The 18,308-nt window shown below is 35.8% G+C and overlaps 1 protein-coding gene across 2 annotated transcripts in view; it reads left to right on the top strand.

Annotated features, from left to right (window-relative positions):
* LPCAT1 (lysophosphatidylcholine acyltransferase 1) overlaps positions 1–18,308 on the top strand; it is a 48,681-nt gene that overhangs the window by 12,397 nt on the left and 17,976 nt on the right. For both annotated transcript variants that reach the window (XM_048046014.2, XM_048046015.2), the window contains 6 exons: positions 2,155–2,267; positions 3,793–3,853; positions 6,327–6,385; positions 11,784–11,818; positions 14,305–14,359; positions 18,154–18,236. In XM_048046014.2, the coding sequence (XP_047901971.2) occupies positions 2,155–2,267; positions 3,793–3,853; positions 6,327–6,385; positions 11,784–11,818; positions 14,305–14,359; positions 18,154–18,236 (406 nt within the window). The remainder of the gene's footprint in view (positions 1–2,154; positions 2,268–3,792; positions 3,854–6,326; positions 6,386–11,783; positions 11,819–14,304; positions 14,360–18,153; positions 18,237–18,308) is intronic.

Raw genomic sequence — 18,308 nt, 5'->3', positions numbered from 1 at the left:
CCCACGTTTTGTTGGCATTCTAGCCTGCCTGGAGAGCACGAATGAACTCCCCTGTTCTGCAGAGTATCTTGAATTTATTGCCGAGCTTATCCATTTCATAGATGTCTGTCTATATTTTGATGTCTTTGTCATAGTAAAGTAAAACCTGCTTGCTTAATTTAGAATCATAGAATATCCCAAGTTGGAAGGGATCCATAAGGATCATTGAGTCCAACTCCTGGCACCGCACAGGTCTACCCAAAAGTTTAGACCATGTGACTAACTGCGCAGTCCAAACGCTTCTGAAATTCAGACAGGCTTGGTGCAGTGACTACTTCCCTGGGGAGCCTGTTCCAGTGTTCAACCACCCTCTCGGTGAAGAACCTCTTCCTGATGTCTAGCCTAATTTCTTCTATTTTAAAGAAGTCCTGTAACAAGAAATCAACTTTTTTAAGAGCCTTAGAGCTCTGAAATTTTCCTGTTCATTCCACAGTCTGAATTCCATCATCTGGGCTTAACGCAAAAGAAGTTTTTGGGGAAAAGCTGAGGATGCTTGAGGTTTTTCTGTTTTAATGGGTGCTTTTTTTTTTTTCAGTAATAAGAGAAACTCATGACTACCATCAATAAGAAAGAGTTGTGAAATTCAGTATGGTTTTCTTTGCTTTTTTTTGGCTTGTTCTGTTTTTTCTTTTTTTTTTGGCGTTTTGTTTTTTTTATTTTTGTTTTTAACCTTCTGACAACAGTAGCTCCAGCTGGCCCATAATGACCTTCGATGCTCCCCTAGTCAGCACCATTCTGTGGATGTTGGTCAAGAGCAGGCATGTCGGAAAAAGTGCAAGCGTGTTGTCTGGTAACTTTTCTCTAATAGACTGTCTCCTAAGCTTCAGCAACTTGTGGGATAAAAGCAATTTCAGAGGCTGGTCAGATGTCTGGGAATTTGCTGCAAGGTGCGATGGGTTAGTTTAACACAACCATAGGACGATCTTGGTGAGTGCTGGCTAAACTGCCAGTAGGATGCCAGCAGAACCAGCAGCTTTTGCTGAGTACAGGACTGTTCTTTATGCTGTGTTTTGTTTGTTGTTGTTGTTTGTTTTTTTTTTTCTTCACACTTTAAGTACTGGCTGATCCATTAATGCAGCAAGTTTATCCTTGACAAAAGAAGATTATACAACTAGTGTCAGTGAACTCATCTTACAGTAGTTGCAAATATGAAAACTGTGTTTTATTTGTGTGTTTTAGGCAACTAGAATAGCTAATGATTTAGTGACTTAAACCTTTAAGTAAGACTAGAAGATATGAAGGTGATACAAAGGTATTTAAGGACAGCCTGCTGAGGTTAAAACATGTAGTGGTATATTTGCAGATGCTCCTCTCGTAATGCTCTTTGACATTGCAGATCTGTATATGGGTGGTTTTGTTTGTTTTTTTGTTTTAAAAAGAGAGCTTCAGTATCCTTGACAGTCATGCATGGATAGGGTATTGTGGATTGATTTCTGACTCTTGTTGATTCACATTTTGTGTCTTCCTGTGTATAAAAAATTTTCCCACTGAGCCAGGAAAGGAATGCCTGAGATCTGAATCATCTAGTATGAGAAACAGGCAAACAGGTGACAGCTTAGAAAATAAGCATGCGTTTTCTTTTGTGTGCTGATTTTCCCAGAAAAGATAACATAAAGCATGCATGCAATATCTTTGATGGAGTACCGTCAGTGAAGCTGAGCTGTCGTAGGAAATAAAGACAGTGGCAGTTCAAGCCATAGGGTATGTTTTTGCTTGCCTAGGTAGGTTCCTGCTGCTTTTAGGAGTGGTATGGGGGGAGTCCTATAGGTTTTGTAGGAGGAGGAAACTGGCTATAGTCAGCCACAGCTGCTTAGTTACAGAAAACAATGCGTAATATGCACAATCATGTTTAATATTGTGATTTATGTATAATGGTCTATTAAAGATTGAACAAGTGCCAAAATTGTGAAAATGGTTTCCCTCGCAGGAATTCATGAAAGTATTTGAATAAAACTCCAGTAATTCAGCTGAAAATTTAAGTTTGTAGTACGTATAATAAAGTAGTTATATACATTTATCAATATTTGTCCAGAGGACTATAGCGGTAGAGATGGATCTCTTTCAAACAAGTAGAAAAAAAGGCTGGTTTGCTTGTTTGTTTTTCCTCCTCTTTAGCTCTTATCAAATACATCCGACCAGTATTTGTGTCTCGGTCAGACCAGGATTCTCGCAGGAAAACTGTTGAAGAGATAAAGAGACGTGCTCAATCTGATGGTAAATGGCCACAGGTACTGTATGCTCCTACTGTGTGTCAGATGATATTTGGCATTTCAAGGCTTTGGATATGCAGTTTTCTTCATTTCCTTGCAGGATGCTTTAGGTGGTTTGTGGGGTGTGAGGTTCCCCCTTCTTTTTGGAAGATCAAACATAAGATCCTAATCTATACCAAAAAAAAAAAGTAACCTAGCTTTTCATTGCAGTGTATTTTCAAGGGGAGACTGGACAAGCACCTGGGAAGAGAGGTTTTAAGTGATACTAAGCGGACAAAACCGTGTGAGGTTTAGGAAGACCTCTAAGAAAATCATCAGGTGCTCAGCAGAATACCTGGAGAGTATTGTGTGTTCCTGCCCTTCTCGGTATTCTGGCATATTGTCACTGCTGGAGATAATCCAAGCAATTCAAATGTTCCAGTAACTGGAGTATGTCTCTGTTGGGCCACATCGTGAAAACATTTCTATAATCGAGTTTTGGGGTTTTTTCTTCACTTAAAATATGACCACTTATAATGTGCGTTGGAAGAGAGTAATGAGAAGGGAGAGATGAATGCCGAAGGTCTATGTTTTACAGAAGCAAGTAATGTCTCTCAAATTTTGAAGCACTTTTCTTGTGATTTTTTTTTTTAATTAAAATAAAAAGTATTACTTTTTTTAATGGCATCGTTACTACTACAGTGGTTATGTCCACATATTGGACTACTGAAACATTCTAAACAACGCTAGAAAGGTGATACAGAGCTTTCACATAATGACTTTCACCAATAGATTTCAAAGCACTTAAAAACAAATAAATATTCATATTTACAGATGATGAAATCGAATTACAGAGCTGAAATGATTTCCAGAATATCTAACAAACATAACAAAAGTAGGCAATAAAACCAGTAATGATCATTTTAGTCCATTGCTTTCTTCTTATTTACTTTCTCTTTTTACTTCATTTAAATGACTAGTTCTGTAATGCAGCAGTTTCAGCAATTCGTGGCTTTTTGCCAAGATTTTTTGTGCATTTTTTTTCAATCTAATCTCTTCCTATGAATTTGGTTCAACTTGAGCATTTTTCTCCTTGCTAGAATTCTGTTTAGATATTTTCAGCCTCTGGCATTCTCATATCTGTACGCAAGCCCAGTAATAAATGGAGAAAGAAGATATCAATCTTTCTTAGCCTGTAAGCAGGTAGACTGGGAGCTGGAATTTTGTTTTGGTGCAGAACAGAGTACAATATTTTTACAAGCACCAAAGACTTCTGTGAAAATTCTCTGAAACTCATGAGGTTTTTCTAATCCCTGTTAATGTTCTGATAGAATCACATTGTTATCAGAGGCCAAGAAAGAGGAAAAAATTAATAGTGTAAAAAAAAAAAAAAGTCCTCAATGAAGAAGTCAAGCACGGTTCTGTCTCAATAGTCAAAAATATTTTTCTTTTACCAAGGAAAAGTAGTTCTGTTTTTTTGACTGTAATCAGTTAACTTTATATTTTAAAAGATGCGTTTATAAATCCACATTCAAATATTTCTTAACTTTTTTTTTACTTCAAGATAATGATATTCCCAGAGGGCACTTGCACAAACCGATCCTGTCTAATTACATTCAAGCCTGGTAGGTATGATGCTTGTTTCTTTGTTCTCTACAGAATGTTCTTGTTTCTTCAATTTCTGAAATACCACTTGCATTGTAATTTGTTTGCTGTTGCAGAAATTGAATTAAATTTTGTAGTAGGGTGGGATTGAAATAGAAATTTCCTGAACTGCAATTCTTTTGTAGAATTGTAGTTCCACTGTTATGTAAAACGTTGATTTGGATAATTAGATTTATTTTCTTGACTTCTGAAATTCATGAGAGCTGAAGGAGGTTTCTCACTGGGTATTTGTTTGTGGTTGTCTTTTTTTTTTTTAATGCATCCTCCATTTCCTCTTTTGGGTCTGTCTTGTAGCATTTTGACATGCGATAAAGGTAACAGCTTGTATCCATTTCAGACTGCTGCTGCATTTGCTGCTGTGTAGTGTTTGGTTGATTCCTCTCTTCTTGAACTTCCTTTTTGTGTTGCATTCTGGTGAAGATAGCACAAGAATCTTGCCAGTATAGCACTGTCACAGAGGCTTTTTTTTTTTCCCAAAAAATTTCCTATCAAATGTCTGCATTCTAGGCTGTTTTCAGTTAGTAGCACCCTGTTAGCTTATCAAATTAGTAGAGCACATAACACTGAACATTGTTGCAGATGTGAATTGTGGTTATAATGGGATTGTCAACACTGCAGTGAACAACCAATGTTTAATAAAAACCTGCCATCCTGGTGTAGGTACGAAGATGAGAATGAGCAGGCTGCGGTGAACAAGTCCTTTGTGATATATGTTGTTTGTTTTTTTGACTCTTCCTAGGCTTCTGCCTAGCTTACCGTTTTCTGTTCTTACTGAGTGTCTCATTTTATGTTGCTTGCAACTTACATATCCCTGCTGGAATATCATGCAGTGAGTCAGCGTTGTGGTTCCTTGCGCTAATTCATTTGGCTGAAGGAAATACTGAGCAAACATTCAAAAAGCTCTTCCTTCACCCTTCTTAACACTTACCTTTTAGATGAATGAGTGGTGGTTAGGAGAACATCTGCTTCTTTCGCTCTCTATTCCTTCCCTCTCCTTCTTCCCCAAATCCTGGCCATGCTTTGAAAACCCATCCAAATTCTTCATTAAAACCCTGTTTTCCTTCTCTCCCTCTGTTCCATAGGCATTCCAGCCACCAGATGCCATATACTTTCTGCCTCCAATTCCCACTATCTTCCTCTCCTCTGGTCTAGTACATGCTGCTGTCTGCCTCTTGACTATCTCACTTTTTTCCTGCTGCAACTTCATTCTGTATCCGTCCAGCCTCCCAGAATTCCTTTGCTTCAAGATACCTCACTTTGATATCAAGTAACTTTAGGTCTGAATAACTGCTTTCAGTATGGCTTTCCCTGTTCTGCTTTTATGGCCTACATTCCGTATACTTATTATGCAGTTTTTTGTTTGTGTTCATGCAAGCTAGTCACATGGGCAAACTATATCTAGCTTTGTTTAAACAGTAGTGTTGTCATCTACCACTCAGATTTTGTCATCTTCGGAAGTTGCTTAGGCTGCTGTTCTTAGAGACATAATAGAAAGTACCACTGGGCCAAGAACCACATCTCTGCAAGGTCCATTTGAACAACCTTCATTAAAGATGTTTATACACCACTAGCAATTTTTCTTTTTACGTCTATGTAATTATTCATTTTGTAAAATAAACATAATGCTAAGCATACAGTGTACTTTCATCATTTGGTTCTTAATTTTAATTGGAATATTCAGCAGTATTTAGTAAATTACCATACAAAACTTAGTTTAAGTTTTCTTTTCAAACCAAATGTTTTCACAAGAAAGAGATGTTTAGAAGAATGTTGAGTAAGATAATTATAAAGAAAAAGATTAGCAAATGACACGTAGATTTTGTGCCGCTTATTAGAACCATAATTTTCACATGAAATGAAGTGACACTTCTATGCAATAGCTCTGGTTCAGAATACTCTATTGCATTTTACATAACTGACTAAAAACAAGACCCTCTGAGGGGAATTAAGGTGGGGGGAAAAAAAGAAAATCATTCTGTTACTTCAGAGATGATACATTTCCTCTAAACCAGTGTTGCTTAGCTAAATGTAGAGAGCTTCTTTTGCATAAGAAAGTTTAGATTCTTCATGGAAAAAATACTGTTGACCATGAGGAATCTTTTGACTTAACTATCTTGCATGTTCTCTTAATTTTCATAATAATTTATCAAGTTGAATTTGGTACTGGGCTCTGAGATGTGTGCATGACAATTTATGTAAAGGATAATTTAGAAAATGCAAGTAAACATTCATAGTCTTACCTTATGAAAAGGTGGATATACACTGTCACTCTCCTTTTTTTTTTTTTAATTACTTCTGAGGCTACTTCTGGGTCTTTTTTCTCTATCAACTAATCCTTATACGTTATCAGACCATTAATCATAAAATCTTTTGCTGAAATAAATTCTGTACCAAAACATGCTATAAGGTAATGATGTGTCTTGTTCCTTCTAGGAGCATTTATTCCTGGAGTTCCTGTACAGCCAGTGGTTTTACGTTACCCAAACAAACTGGTAAGTTCAGCTCGCAATGTAATTGGAAACGTGGGGCATTTTCCTCTAAATTCATTGGTATTTCTGTAACCTTGTAGGTTAGATAATTAGAAATTAGAAATTTGGAAAGTATTAATAAACGCTTATTCGCTAAGTATGCATTCCTTAAGCTTCTAGGAGGATAAATAGACTTAACTGAAAATTTAAATGCTTCCTCTTTTATTAAGTTACTCCATTAAAACAGTGCTTTGAAAGTTATTCAGGTGGTTGTGAGAAGTACTGTGCATGTGACAAGACATAAAGGTCCTAGACAGAAACTGACACTTGTTCTGAGGCACTGCCCATTCTTGCACTGTGTGCTGGGGAGTTTTCTTCATTTATTTCTGGAAGGTACATCTGCACCTGCTGAGTGTGAGGATGCTAGTCACAAATTAACACAACTAGCTAAATGATAATAGAAAAATGTGTTGGGGATCTTGGCACCTTTATAAAGTGTCTCATTGTCCATGTTTTACATTCACTTTGCACTTGGTTGCTAGCTAGTTTGAAATAGTCCTTCAGTATAAGTCAGATTAAGGTAAAATGCAGTGTGTTTCTTTACAATATCTAAAATCAACAATTGTTAAAAATGTTTGTAAAGGTCTAGGCAAATGAAGATGAAGCTCACCAGATCTACCTCAAGATCATGAAGGATTACATTTTTTTATTTCAGCTTTCTTGATGTGGATACTTTCTTGTCCTATTGCAGCAAGAATCCTGTCTTTCTGCATTCCTCAGTTAATTAGATACTTCCCAGTCAACTTTGCTAGCTTTTATAATTGAACTTCTTTTTTTGAGCCCTCTGGGGCTATTTTCAGGTCCAGTCTGTCTCCTTATTAAAATGGACATTATGTAGGGGAAGGTGGGAGGAGTGTCAGAAGTAAAATAAGGACTACCTTGCCTCTTTGGTGATGTGTGTCACATCAGGTCTCATGTCATCTCTCCTTGACTAGCCCGTTAACAACCCCTTGATGTAAGGATGAATTTCATTTCCTGAGCGCTTATATTTTGAAGTTTTTTCATGCATTGATCTTTCCATCAATTTACAGCTTGATATCAAATATGCTTGATTTTTAAAAATAAATAACTTTTCTTAGGTCCTTTATTCAACTTGCATAGACTACCACTTGCTGTTGACTGAGGTCAGGTGTGATAGCAGTAACTTGATTATCTTTGGGGATGCTGTGACAAGTGTAGCAGCTGCTAAGCTCATGTAGAATTAAGTGCATTGTAACGGGTTGCCCATGACTTTTGATTACATAATTATTTCCAAGAAAAAGTTGAGTAGCTTTTAAAACCTTTATTGCACTGCCACTTTAAAATGCAAATATGCATATTTATAAAACTATAATATATAAAATATAAAAAATACATTGTTTGATATTCTCATATTTTTAATAAGGCTACCAAAATTAATCTGCAAGTATCTTAAAAATATGTAGTACATAATATGCAGTGTTTGTAAGCTAATATAAATGCTCCTAATTCTGTATTAAGAGACTGAGACTTCTCACATTGAAGTAAATCAATGTGGATTTTTGAGCTTTTGTAATTTTTTTATTATTGCATTTTTTTATTATTATTTTTTTTAATTGCAAAATGTCTTAAACCTGTAAATATCAATGTAGATATCCAACAGGCCTGAATCTGTGTATGTTACTTCACTTGTTCCTACTTGTTCCTTAGTGTAAAATACTGATAGGTTTCAGTGCCTTGCTGAGTAATTTAAGGGGAGGAGAATAACTGCAATTAATACTTAAATTTAGATTAGCTTGGGGTCTGCAGAAGACCTGTAGCAAATTTGGAATGCGAGAGGAAGGAGGAGTACGATACAGTGGTATATAAAGGTTAAATTTTGACTAGGCTGCAGTTAAGAGTTAAGTAGCAAGAAAGAATGGAGTAGGGAGATAATGGTTTTCATAGGGTAGGACTACATTTCTGGCTTCTTCTCTGTATGCTTGTTTGACCACTGCGTAGTATAATTTTGGGTTTACAGAAGAATTTAAGTTCTTTTCTTAGCCAGCAAACTCGAGTCAGGCATTGTGTTCAGTCACTCCACTGCTTTTAGCTTGAGCCTAGCCATTGTGCTCTGCCTTCAGAGCTCCAGCTTCTGAAAGAGGGATCGGACTTGAGTGCTCCTGACCGTTCAGGGAGGGTTTTGGAGGCTAGAGCCTGGGGTGAATATAGCAGGTGCGCCCACTCTTACATACTTATTTCCTTGTACCCTACATGGTCAAGAACTATGTAAAGTACTACTGTTCTGCAAGGGACTGAAACATGTCAAAAAATGATGTAAATTCAGTTCTCCTCTAGCAAATAGATCTGTTTCTGTTTAATGTCACTTCTTTTCCAGTTAGTGTTGTCCCAAATAACTTTCTTCTTAGGGCTTGTCAGTGTTACGCACTAGATGATGCCTCTGGTCCTGTGTCAGTGTTTCTTTAGGAATAGTATGTTACTCTGTTGCTCCTCTTGATGCATGATCAGAAAGAAATTAAAAGCCTTAAAATGTTGTTTAAACCTGAAATTCAAAATTTGCTTTTGTTCTCCTAGTTTGTCTGGTAGTATTTTACATGTAAGATGTTAGACAGCTACTGATTATATTCCATTTAAAGGAAACACTCAGATGCCCCATCCACAGGTTCTACAGTAATTGTTTTGCAATTCATTTTTATGTTAATTCCCTTCATTGTGCATATAGCTCTTCCTTAATTTGAATCTTCTAGCAGAGTGCTACTAACTATGGAAAGCTATGTACCTCTCTAAATATTACAGATCTATTTTAACTGTATTTTGATGTCCAAGTGTTTTCTGAAATTAGCTGTGCTATTTGTTGTGAGGTTTGGCAGCATCTCTTTGGTGTTACTGTGTCAGAGCTGAGTGGTTGTATTTTTTTACATGCTTGCTCTCCTTCTGCTACAATGTTTGCTCTTATGTTTATAGCTTGGTATGATTCTCAGCATCTCCTTATGTCAAATACAGTTATGTGAAAGATGAACTTCCACACCATCCAAAGGGTCCATTAATAGATATAAAAGTTTGAAAGTGTTCTTTCAGTGTTAGCAGAGTGTGTGCTGTCTGTGAGCATAAGTTGGTAGCTGTGAAGTATCTTACATCAGGTATGGAAAACACCACTTACTGTCTTCTGCTTGCTCTTTTCATTATAAAAGTATATGTTAGCAGGAGCCTACTACTAAATAGTTCTCCCTCCTGAAGGACGCAATCCTCTTCTGCGCTCCCTGGCATTTACTCCTTTTCACTGTTGCATCCAAATGTTCTCGATGAGAAAAAGCCTTCATATCTATCGTGACATTTGTATTGGGAATTTCTCACAAGACTGTTGTTAGATATGTTGCTTATTTGAGTTTATCGAGGGCTGAATTCTGAAAATATCTACTCTCTTTCAGGGATCCTTTGCCCAGCCAAAGGCAGGGGGATTGGCTTTTTTCTTTGTCTCCTGCACTGTCGTAATTTAGGGAGATGAGTGAGATACACGTAGTACTTTGGTGCTCTATTATGGCAAATCTAGTCCCTGGTAAGAGAGAACATCAGCCATCTACTCTTCAGTGGTCAGGATTTATAAATGGAAGCTCTTTATGGGAAAAACAAAGCCCCTCTTGAGTTTACTTACAGTATCACCAGAGACATCAAAATTGCCATAAGAATTTTATTTCACAGCAGAACTATAGACCAAGTTCTACAAGATCACTAGGTGGAGAAGTCTACACTCGTGCACCCATGTTGATTGCTGGAAATGGAATACTTTTTAATGATATTTTTTTTGGTTTTAAAATAACTGTTGAAAGTAAAAATTTAAATTCTTAGTAGTCCTTCATGAGGCATTGACCTTATTTAAGGCTGTTGATCTATCACATCAGTCGTATTTTTCACTTTTCATGCCTGTACTGCCTTCTTTCAATTTTCCTTGAGTCACGTTTTTTAAGTCGTAATTAAAATGAGTTTAAATTGATTTTTTCACGATCATGGCACGTGATTGATCACCTAAACTCTTTAAAAAGATTTTCTACGGTAGCATAGAACTAACCTAGAAATTTTTCAGTAGGTTAATAGAAATCCTAGAAAATTTTCAGTAGGTTAATAGAAATCTTTCCAAGGTTTTAGAAACATGAATTTCCTGAGTTCTGTTGGCTTTGTAGTGACTTGTTCATGATTTTCCCAGTTAATCAAAAAAAAAAACCAAAAACAAACAAACAAAATACTTGGAACTCATTTTCAGGTTTTTGCATTCTTGCTCCTACATGTAAATCAAGTATCCAAGTATTGCAGTTTTTTCCTACATTATTTCTTAATCTTACAGTTTAAAAATTTTGTGACCTTTGTCATCTTCCTTTTTGGGATCTGTTATATACTCCTTTCAAGGTCTCTGTTCTCTTTTGGCTAGTTGCATCTTGTTTACTTCTTTAACTGCTATTTGCACTCTGTTAGTGTTTTACACACAAGTAATTCCTTTTTTTTTTTTTTGACAGTTCGTAAAGGCATTATCTCCATCTTTTTCAGGACCCTTTTACTGCAATAAAAAATCAGTTAGAATTCAGTAACGGTTGACAGTAATTTCTGAGTAGCAGAAGGGAGGTTAAAACTCCTGCTAGGCATCACCCCCTACTTGTTCAGTTCTCTTTTCTGAGCAGGATTATAATTGTGGATTCCAAGAAATGTTTCCATGTGGCTTTGGGATTTGGAGTTGTGAACTTTTTCATGTCAGCCATCTAAAAGTGTTGCTGGTCTTCCCTGAGAGCAGCTAGATGGGTTTAGATGTCTTGTACCTTTTGATTTTTGGATGGCAGATGGATAGATGCCATCTGTGAGGGGAAAAAAGGCAAGTGGAAAAATCCTGTTTGAGGTAAAACACGTGGTCTTACTGGTCCTACTAGTTCTTTTCAGTTGAGAGGGTTTCCATTAAATCATCTCTACAGGTCTCAGACACTTGAAAAGTGTCACAGAGCTCATATCTGGGAGGTCCAGCTACAGTGTGGGGACACTTGAGGGACACCCTGTCCAGCAGGGTGGGTCAGGAAAATGCACATGGACTGAGAATCTCAAGGAACATCAGCTTGTGGTTTAAAAAAAAAAAACTCTTTTCCAAGATTAACAGCTTTTTAAGAATTCCCTGAATCTCTAAATGTCTTATAAATACAGATACAGATATACCACATTTATGAGCTGAGTTAGTGGGTGTTTCTGAGCTTCATAAGAGTTTGATTCCTGCTATCTTTGGCTTACTCATGTTGGGACTAAGAACTTGTGGAAATTGAATTGAATTTTCCATGAAAACCTATTAGTCGTATGTCATCAGTTATGCTATTTATAATTTAACAGAAGTTTAAAGTGCAATAATTAAAACTGTTATGCTTTCTTTTCTAAGGATACAATCACATGGACATGGCAAGGCCCAGGAGCGTAAGTGGTTTATATTTTATTGCTTCCATCATAATTGCTTTCCTTAATTAGTTTTCTATTTACATGATTTGTAGAAGTATATAGTCAAGCAGTAATTGCTGGCTATTGTGTTGTGCTGTGGGTTTTTGTCTTTCATGCATTATTCCCCAACTATGATAATGTTCAGTTAGAGGAATCCAGTTATAAACAGTGTATTTCTGATACTATGGTTTTGATGGCTTGCTGGATGAATTTTATTTCTTTTCTTTTTCCTTTGAGCCTGAAGTAAAACAAGATGCTTCTGTTCTACATATTTTATTGCCTGCAAGTTGATTTGGAGTGTCTGTATGAAGTCTGTATGGCTATTGTTTGAAATTGGTCTAGTCCCATGGAGACAGTCATCCCACTTAGGGAATTTTGAAAATATTGTTTCCATTATCTTGCCTGATTTGTAACTTTGACTCATTTTAAAACAAAATGTTATTCTAGAGGTTCCTTAGCAAATTCATATAAAGTAAAATACAAAATGGAGGAGTTTGGGCTTGTTTAAATGGTGGTGTTTTTTTCCACACTATTTCAACATTGGAGTCAATTTAGAAGTTCTGAAATGTTTAAATGAAGATCAAACCCAGAAATTTTCAACCCTAAGTGAAGGGCAATTGGATTCTGTGGTTAATAGTTTGCCATTAGCTTCTTCCTTTGGAGCTACTGTTTTAAATGTCCCACCTGAGATCCTGCATTTTAGTAGGAATGAGAAAACCAGTGTGATAAGCCAGAATTCAAGTAATTTAGGATTTTTTCAGCTTTAATTGGACTAGGAGCCAGGTCTAATTAAAGACACAGTTTTGGAGACTTGAAATCATTTAAAAAAAAAAAACTTTCAATTAAAACTTGCAGCTTTAAAAACTTCCAAACTTCCAACTTTAGTGTCCTATCTGAGGAGTCAGGAACATACAGGAGTTGGGGAGGAACTTGTAGATGTGTTACCTCAAAGCACTTAAATGTATACAACACAATACTCTCATTCAGAAGTGTTGACCTCTACTAATAAATTTAAAACAAATGAAAGCTGAATCAAATTCTGAAGTAGCATGTAATGTTATGCAAATTCACTTGGGCCATTTAAATTACAGTTTTACTTAATTAGGTTTAATTCTCCTGAGTGGCCTGAAATGTATTTCTGATGTCTTAGCAGAAAATACTGTTATGGCTGCTACATTCACTGTCTCAAACATCTGTTGTCTTATGTCATTTTGTTTTGGCGTCAGCCAGAACTTAATCTGAAAATGTTGCTGTATCCAGGCGTATTCTGTTTACAGAAGATTGGCAGGATATTCAAAGTTGATGTGGCCCATAAAATAGATTGAAAATGTGTTTCATGGAAACTGAACACTTTCAGAAAGTAATGTTTTTACTAGTTTGATGCTATTCAGCACAGATTAACTTGACTGCACCTTGAAAACAAAGACTTTGTCAACAACATACAACTTAAATTTTCTCTACCTCAGACTTGAGTTAAATATGGCTTCTATCAACTTTTTATTAATGTTTTCATTTTAAGGTTAGTGTATAAAAACAAGTTGGCAGATTTTTTTTAGGTATCTTAGAGGATTATAGAGTTGGAAGTGAGAAAGGTGTGCTTGTAAATTATTAGCTGTTCTTAATATTCTTGGAGTAGGTTGTAGAAATCAGATCTTCACATTTACTGTTGATGGTGTAAACATGAAGTCATAAGTTGTATAGTGGTGGTTGTACCTTTTCTTTGTTTTAATGTATTGGAAGTTAAATTGGAAAGGAGGCAAAAAACATGCTGCATCCCTGAATGTGTGTGTAGCAAATTAGTACTGCTTCTAGCACTTTATCTGCCTAAGAGGATTTTTATCTGCACTTCTAACGTAGTGATTGGCTGCTGTACGTACCCAAATACTGTATAAAGTGTGCCTACTAACGCTGCTCCCTAACTTAGGTTTACTAATTCCTTTCCTGAATTTGATCACTACTGGAATCAAGTCGACCTTAGAAAGCAGTATCTTGTGTCTTAGACTACAGAAACACATGTACTGCGTTTCATTAACAGATTTCTGAAGTATAATTTGATTCTAAACAAAGGTAAAGATATAATCATAGTGGTTTTAATTTATCTTGTCAACTCTGCTGAATACAGCATTTTCCTGAAACAGACTTGCCATTTCTTTATGTACGCTGCATACATAATTCATGTTGTTGTCTGTATGAGTACCTGTATATGTTACTATTTGTCTTTTTTCCTTTTGGGTGTCTTTTAAGATGCAATTTCAGTATAAAATGCTTCTGTCCCCCCTTATAGAACGTAATGTGTAGAAGTACTCTCAAAGACCTTTTCTGTTAAATTTGTATTTGAATATGATTGTATCTATATACCTGCAAGTAGGAATGTTACCTGAAGACTTCAGAGCATAATATACTACTGTTTCACTATGTTTAATTTTTTTCTTCATCCTTTTCCTTTTTTTTTTTCTCCCTTTTAGGTTAGAAATTCTGTGGCTTACTTTGTGTCAGTTTCACAATTCCGTGGAAATTGAGGTCAGTAAAATGAAGTGTATTCAGAGTAGCATCAGTATACATTAATTCTGCAGTAAAAGTTTGCATTCAAACTTTGCTAACACTGTTTAAAAAATAAATAAATAAATACCTCTTATTTTGGACAAATATATCTGTATCTGAAAATGTAACCTAAAACTAAAAAAAAAATAAATAATATATATATATATATATATAGTTTTTCACTTGCCTTAAGACTTGCTTATTTAAATTGAGTAGATATATTTCTAACTATGCTTAGAGTTAGCATTGTGAATAAAGTTCTTGTCTTGTAACAGTGTGATTGCTATTCTGGCTGAAATGCCAACCATGTGTTAGATAACTAAGTGTGTGAATGCCGATGTACAAAATAAGAACTATCCTTTAAAGAATGAGAAACTGCTTATGGTGATTTTTTTTTTTTTAGGACAGTTAGCTTATTTAATGCCTGCATAATAGGTCCTTTATTAAGCTGCAATGTTCTGAATGTGAAATCAGAAAACACAAAATTGGAGTTTATGTGTATTCTTAACATTGTTTTGAGGAAAACACTGTGGTCTTAAGGCTGAAAGCTATTGTAGTGGAAATGTGAAAATGTATTCATCTTTGACTGATGGATCTGATGGCAGGGTAAATTAGTAGGAAGAACTATCACTATTGTAATATACAACATATCCTAATCACAGTAATCATTGCAATGTTCTGTGTTTTGTTTCTTTGTTAAATTCTTGGAAAACAGTGAATGCACAGAATACTGGCCACTGAACTATTGTATCTCTTGCAGAAACGTGATTGGCAGTATCACTTCAGTTGAAAGTTTTTGGCAATTAACAGCTTAAAAAAAATCTTAATCACAAAATAATGGTCTGATTGTGGTGTCAAAAAGAAGAAAGGTAGATGTACTTTAATAAAAAAAAAAAAGTTTCATGTAAGATAATAGGAACTGCTGGCTTACAGAAGGGATAATAAAGTTATCTGAAAATGTTTTTACAGTAAACTACTCCCTGTTCTGTATTGTGTTTTTGTAACCCACAGCAGATAAGATCTTGCTCACAGTGGAGATATGTTTTGCTTCTAAAGTTTTCTACCAGGCTCCTGCTGTCCTGCTTATACAGTGTGTAACAACTGGATTATTTCACTTCATATCTGTTTATAATACTTTGTTTTTCCCATGTTTGTCTTGTAACATTTTTTTCAAGTACTCTTAATGCTTGAAAAATTCCATTGCAAAGATCAGTATTCTCTACTTGTGTAAAAGACTTTATCTCAAAACTCATATTTTGCCTTCTAGTAAGGTATATATGAGGTAGAAAGGCTGGGGAGCTACTGCCTCTTGCAAGTGTAAGACAAACCAGCTGATGAGCAGGATTTTTACTCTCCTGGAAACATGATTTTCTGCCCTAGGCAAGTAAAACGAGTCTTTTCACACAAGTGAACACTGCTGAGCTTTCTTGATTTTGAGGCAGCAGCTGCTAGCAGTTGGTGAGCTGCTGTAGTTCAGGGAGATCTTGCACAAGGTCAAGTTATGGTCTTTGGTCTTCTTTAAATAAATGAAATACCCTGTACTAGAGCATGAACTGGCAGAGTGTAGAGGAGCAGAGATTTTTGCCAGGCTGTTCGCAAGGGTGCGGCAGCATGCTTGAGAGCTACATATTGAATCTGGTTTTGTAAAGGAAGTGCTGCAGATTGAGGAATGTAGTGGAAGAAGGAGTTGTTCTGTGTTCACAGGGTTGTTCTGTGTGGTTTTTCCCTGGTCTACAAAGTTAGTTGGCTTTTACTCCTGCCTTGTTCCATCAACAGAGGGGTACTGGCAAATACAAACCAACTTTGATAGCAGAGTAAGGGCTGAAGATCCAGTTATTCAGGGAGGTGTACAGCCAGACAGTACAGTATTAGTATGGTTTTGATTAGATAATAGCTGGTAAGGTCTAACTGCCAAGCAATCAGAGGTTTCCTGGTCTGGGTTTCTATGTATAAAATGAATGTTGTGGTGTACCATACATGTCATCCAGCATGTATATTGAAAAGCAAACATCAGTGTAGGCTTTATAATAGGTTATTATAAAGAGTGGGCTGTCCATCTTTTGCATGCTAGAACAATTCCAAGCAGGCAGGCAATCTCTTAAAGAATAAAAGGGTATGTGATCATCAGCACATGCAGCTTGCTTTGGCTCATGTCAGTTTGTTTTGCTGGCCTGTCAGGATCAGTGTTCAAACATCCATCGCCTCACAGTAGCTCAGAGTTCTGCTGGTTTTGCTCGTGATGCCAAAATGACAATGCTGTTTCCATCTCGTTAGGCACAGGTACATAGAACACCTCTGAAATTGCCTCATATTCAAACTTGTCCTGCGTTTGGATGAATTACTTGATAGCAATTTGCAACTCAAAGTAAAAGAAATATAATTGGGTTTGGAATTTGAAGGAACAATCTTTCTCTGTTAGCTTCATGTTCTTTGTCCTTTTATATATTATATCATACTAGGCCAACATAACTACTTGTAAACCTAGAAGACAAGAATAGTGTGTTTTCAGTTACAGTGGTGAATATAGAGAAACTAGGAAAACGCAAAGTAAATTCAGTTTTTTATTTCAATTATTGAATACTCCTAAGAGAGAAAATTCTAATGATTTTAGATGACCCAGCATTTTGGGTTCTGTTTATTGTACCATTATGTGATACTGAAAATACTGCTAACTTCAGTTATTAAGAATTATTTGCTTAAATGATAAAATAGATGTTTATTTCCCAATTCTTTTTTCTTTCTTTAAAGACCAGTGTGAAATTCCTGGATCATAATTCCAGTTTTGTACTACCCATAGGTAACCATATTAATTATAACTAAGCTTCTTACAATTGTTTTCTACTTCAGAAGCTTTCCACAGAACTATAAACATTTTGATCAGTTAGTGTATAAATTATCTCACGGCATTGCACGACCAAAGGAACTGTCTGTCTTGTACTGATGTGGTGTGGGGAGGAGTCAGCGATTCCTTCTTGTTCCTTACATCTGAAGAGTGAGTTAGTGGAATTGAGATGTTCTGAGGGTTTTTGTAGGTGAAACTAGGAATGATCTTGGTGCCTACATCATAGTTTAATAAATACTTAGTCATAGGTAAAAGCTCAAATGTCTTTGAACGTAGGCCATCTCATTCTGAAAGCTGCCTCTTCTATCACAGGTCTCCAGCAGCTCTGGTTTAATTGTGTGGTCATCTGCATGCATTTAGAGTTTTCCTATTAATTGAGTACTAATACCTAGCGTCCAATCTGAAGGAGAAATTTTTGAAAAATCTGTAGCAACAGAAGGATGAAAATGCTTATGACTGTTTAATGTACAAATTGGATGATTACAAAATATGTGATGGGAACAGTAAATATCTGATGTCCTGAGAACTTGAATTCTCAATATTTAAGCTAATTTTCAACAAAGCTCATGTAGCAGATGGTTTTCTTGGTTATCTGTGAAGAGCTGAACAATAAAGAAGTATAATTTTAATGTAAGGGGCTCATGGAAGAAAATGCTAATACTTCCAAATGATTTAGAACTTCCTGTTCCCACTTAATGAAAAAAAATATTAAAAATCTTTTGGTTCCATGAGGTAAGAAATGAATTTCTGGAGGTATGATGAATCTTTAAGCATTTGAGTTCTTTTTTTTTTTTTTACTGTTTTAGTAGTTCTTTTGCTAATATAATTTTATAAATAGCAACAAACTGTATGCATCTTTCACCACAGTACTGCAATACAAGTTGCTTAAAATGTTAAATGTTCTTGGTATAATTCAGTTTTCTGTATGCAGTTTCTACCTGTGTATATTCCATCAGAAGAAGAAAGAAGGAATCCAGTGTTATACGCCAATAACGTCAGACGTGTAATGGCAGAGTAAGTATGTTGTAATATGCAATAAAAACAGATGTATGATTTAATTTTACTATCGAAGAAATGTGTTAAATC

The sequence above is a fragment of the Anser cygnoides genome, chromosome 2 (genome assembly GCF_040182565.1).
Source record: "Anser cygnoides isolate HZ-2024a breed goose chromosome 2, Taihu_goose_T2T_genome, whole genome shotgun sequence".
NCBI lineage: Eukaryota > Metazoa > Chordata > Aves > Anseriformes > Anatidae > Anser > Anser cygnoides.
Note: the sequence above shows the minus strand (reverse complement) of the source record. Positions and strands in the feature narration are given on the sequence as shown.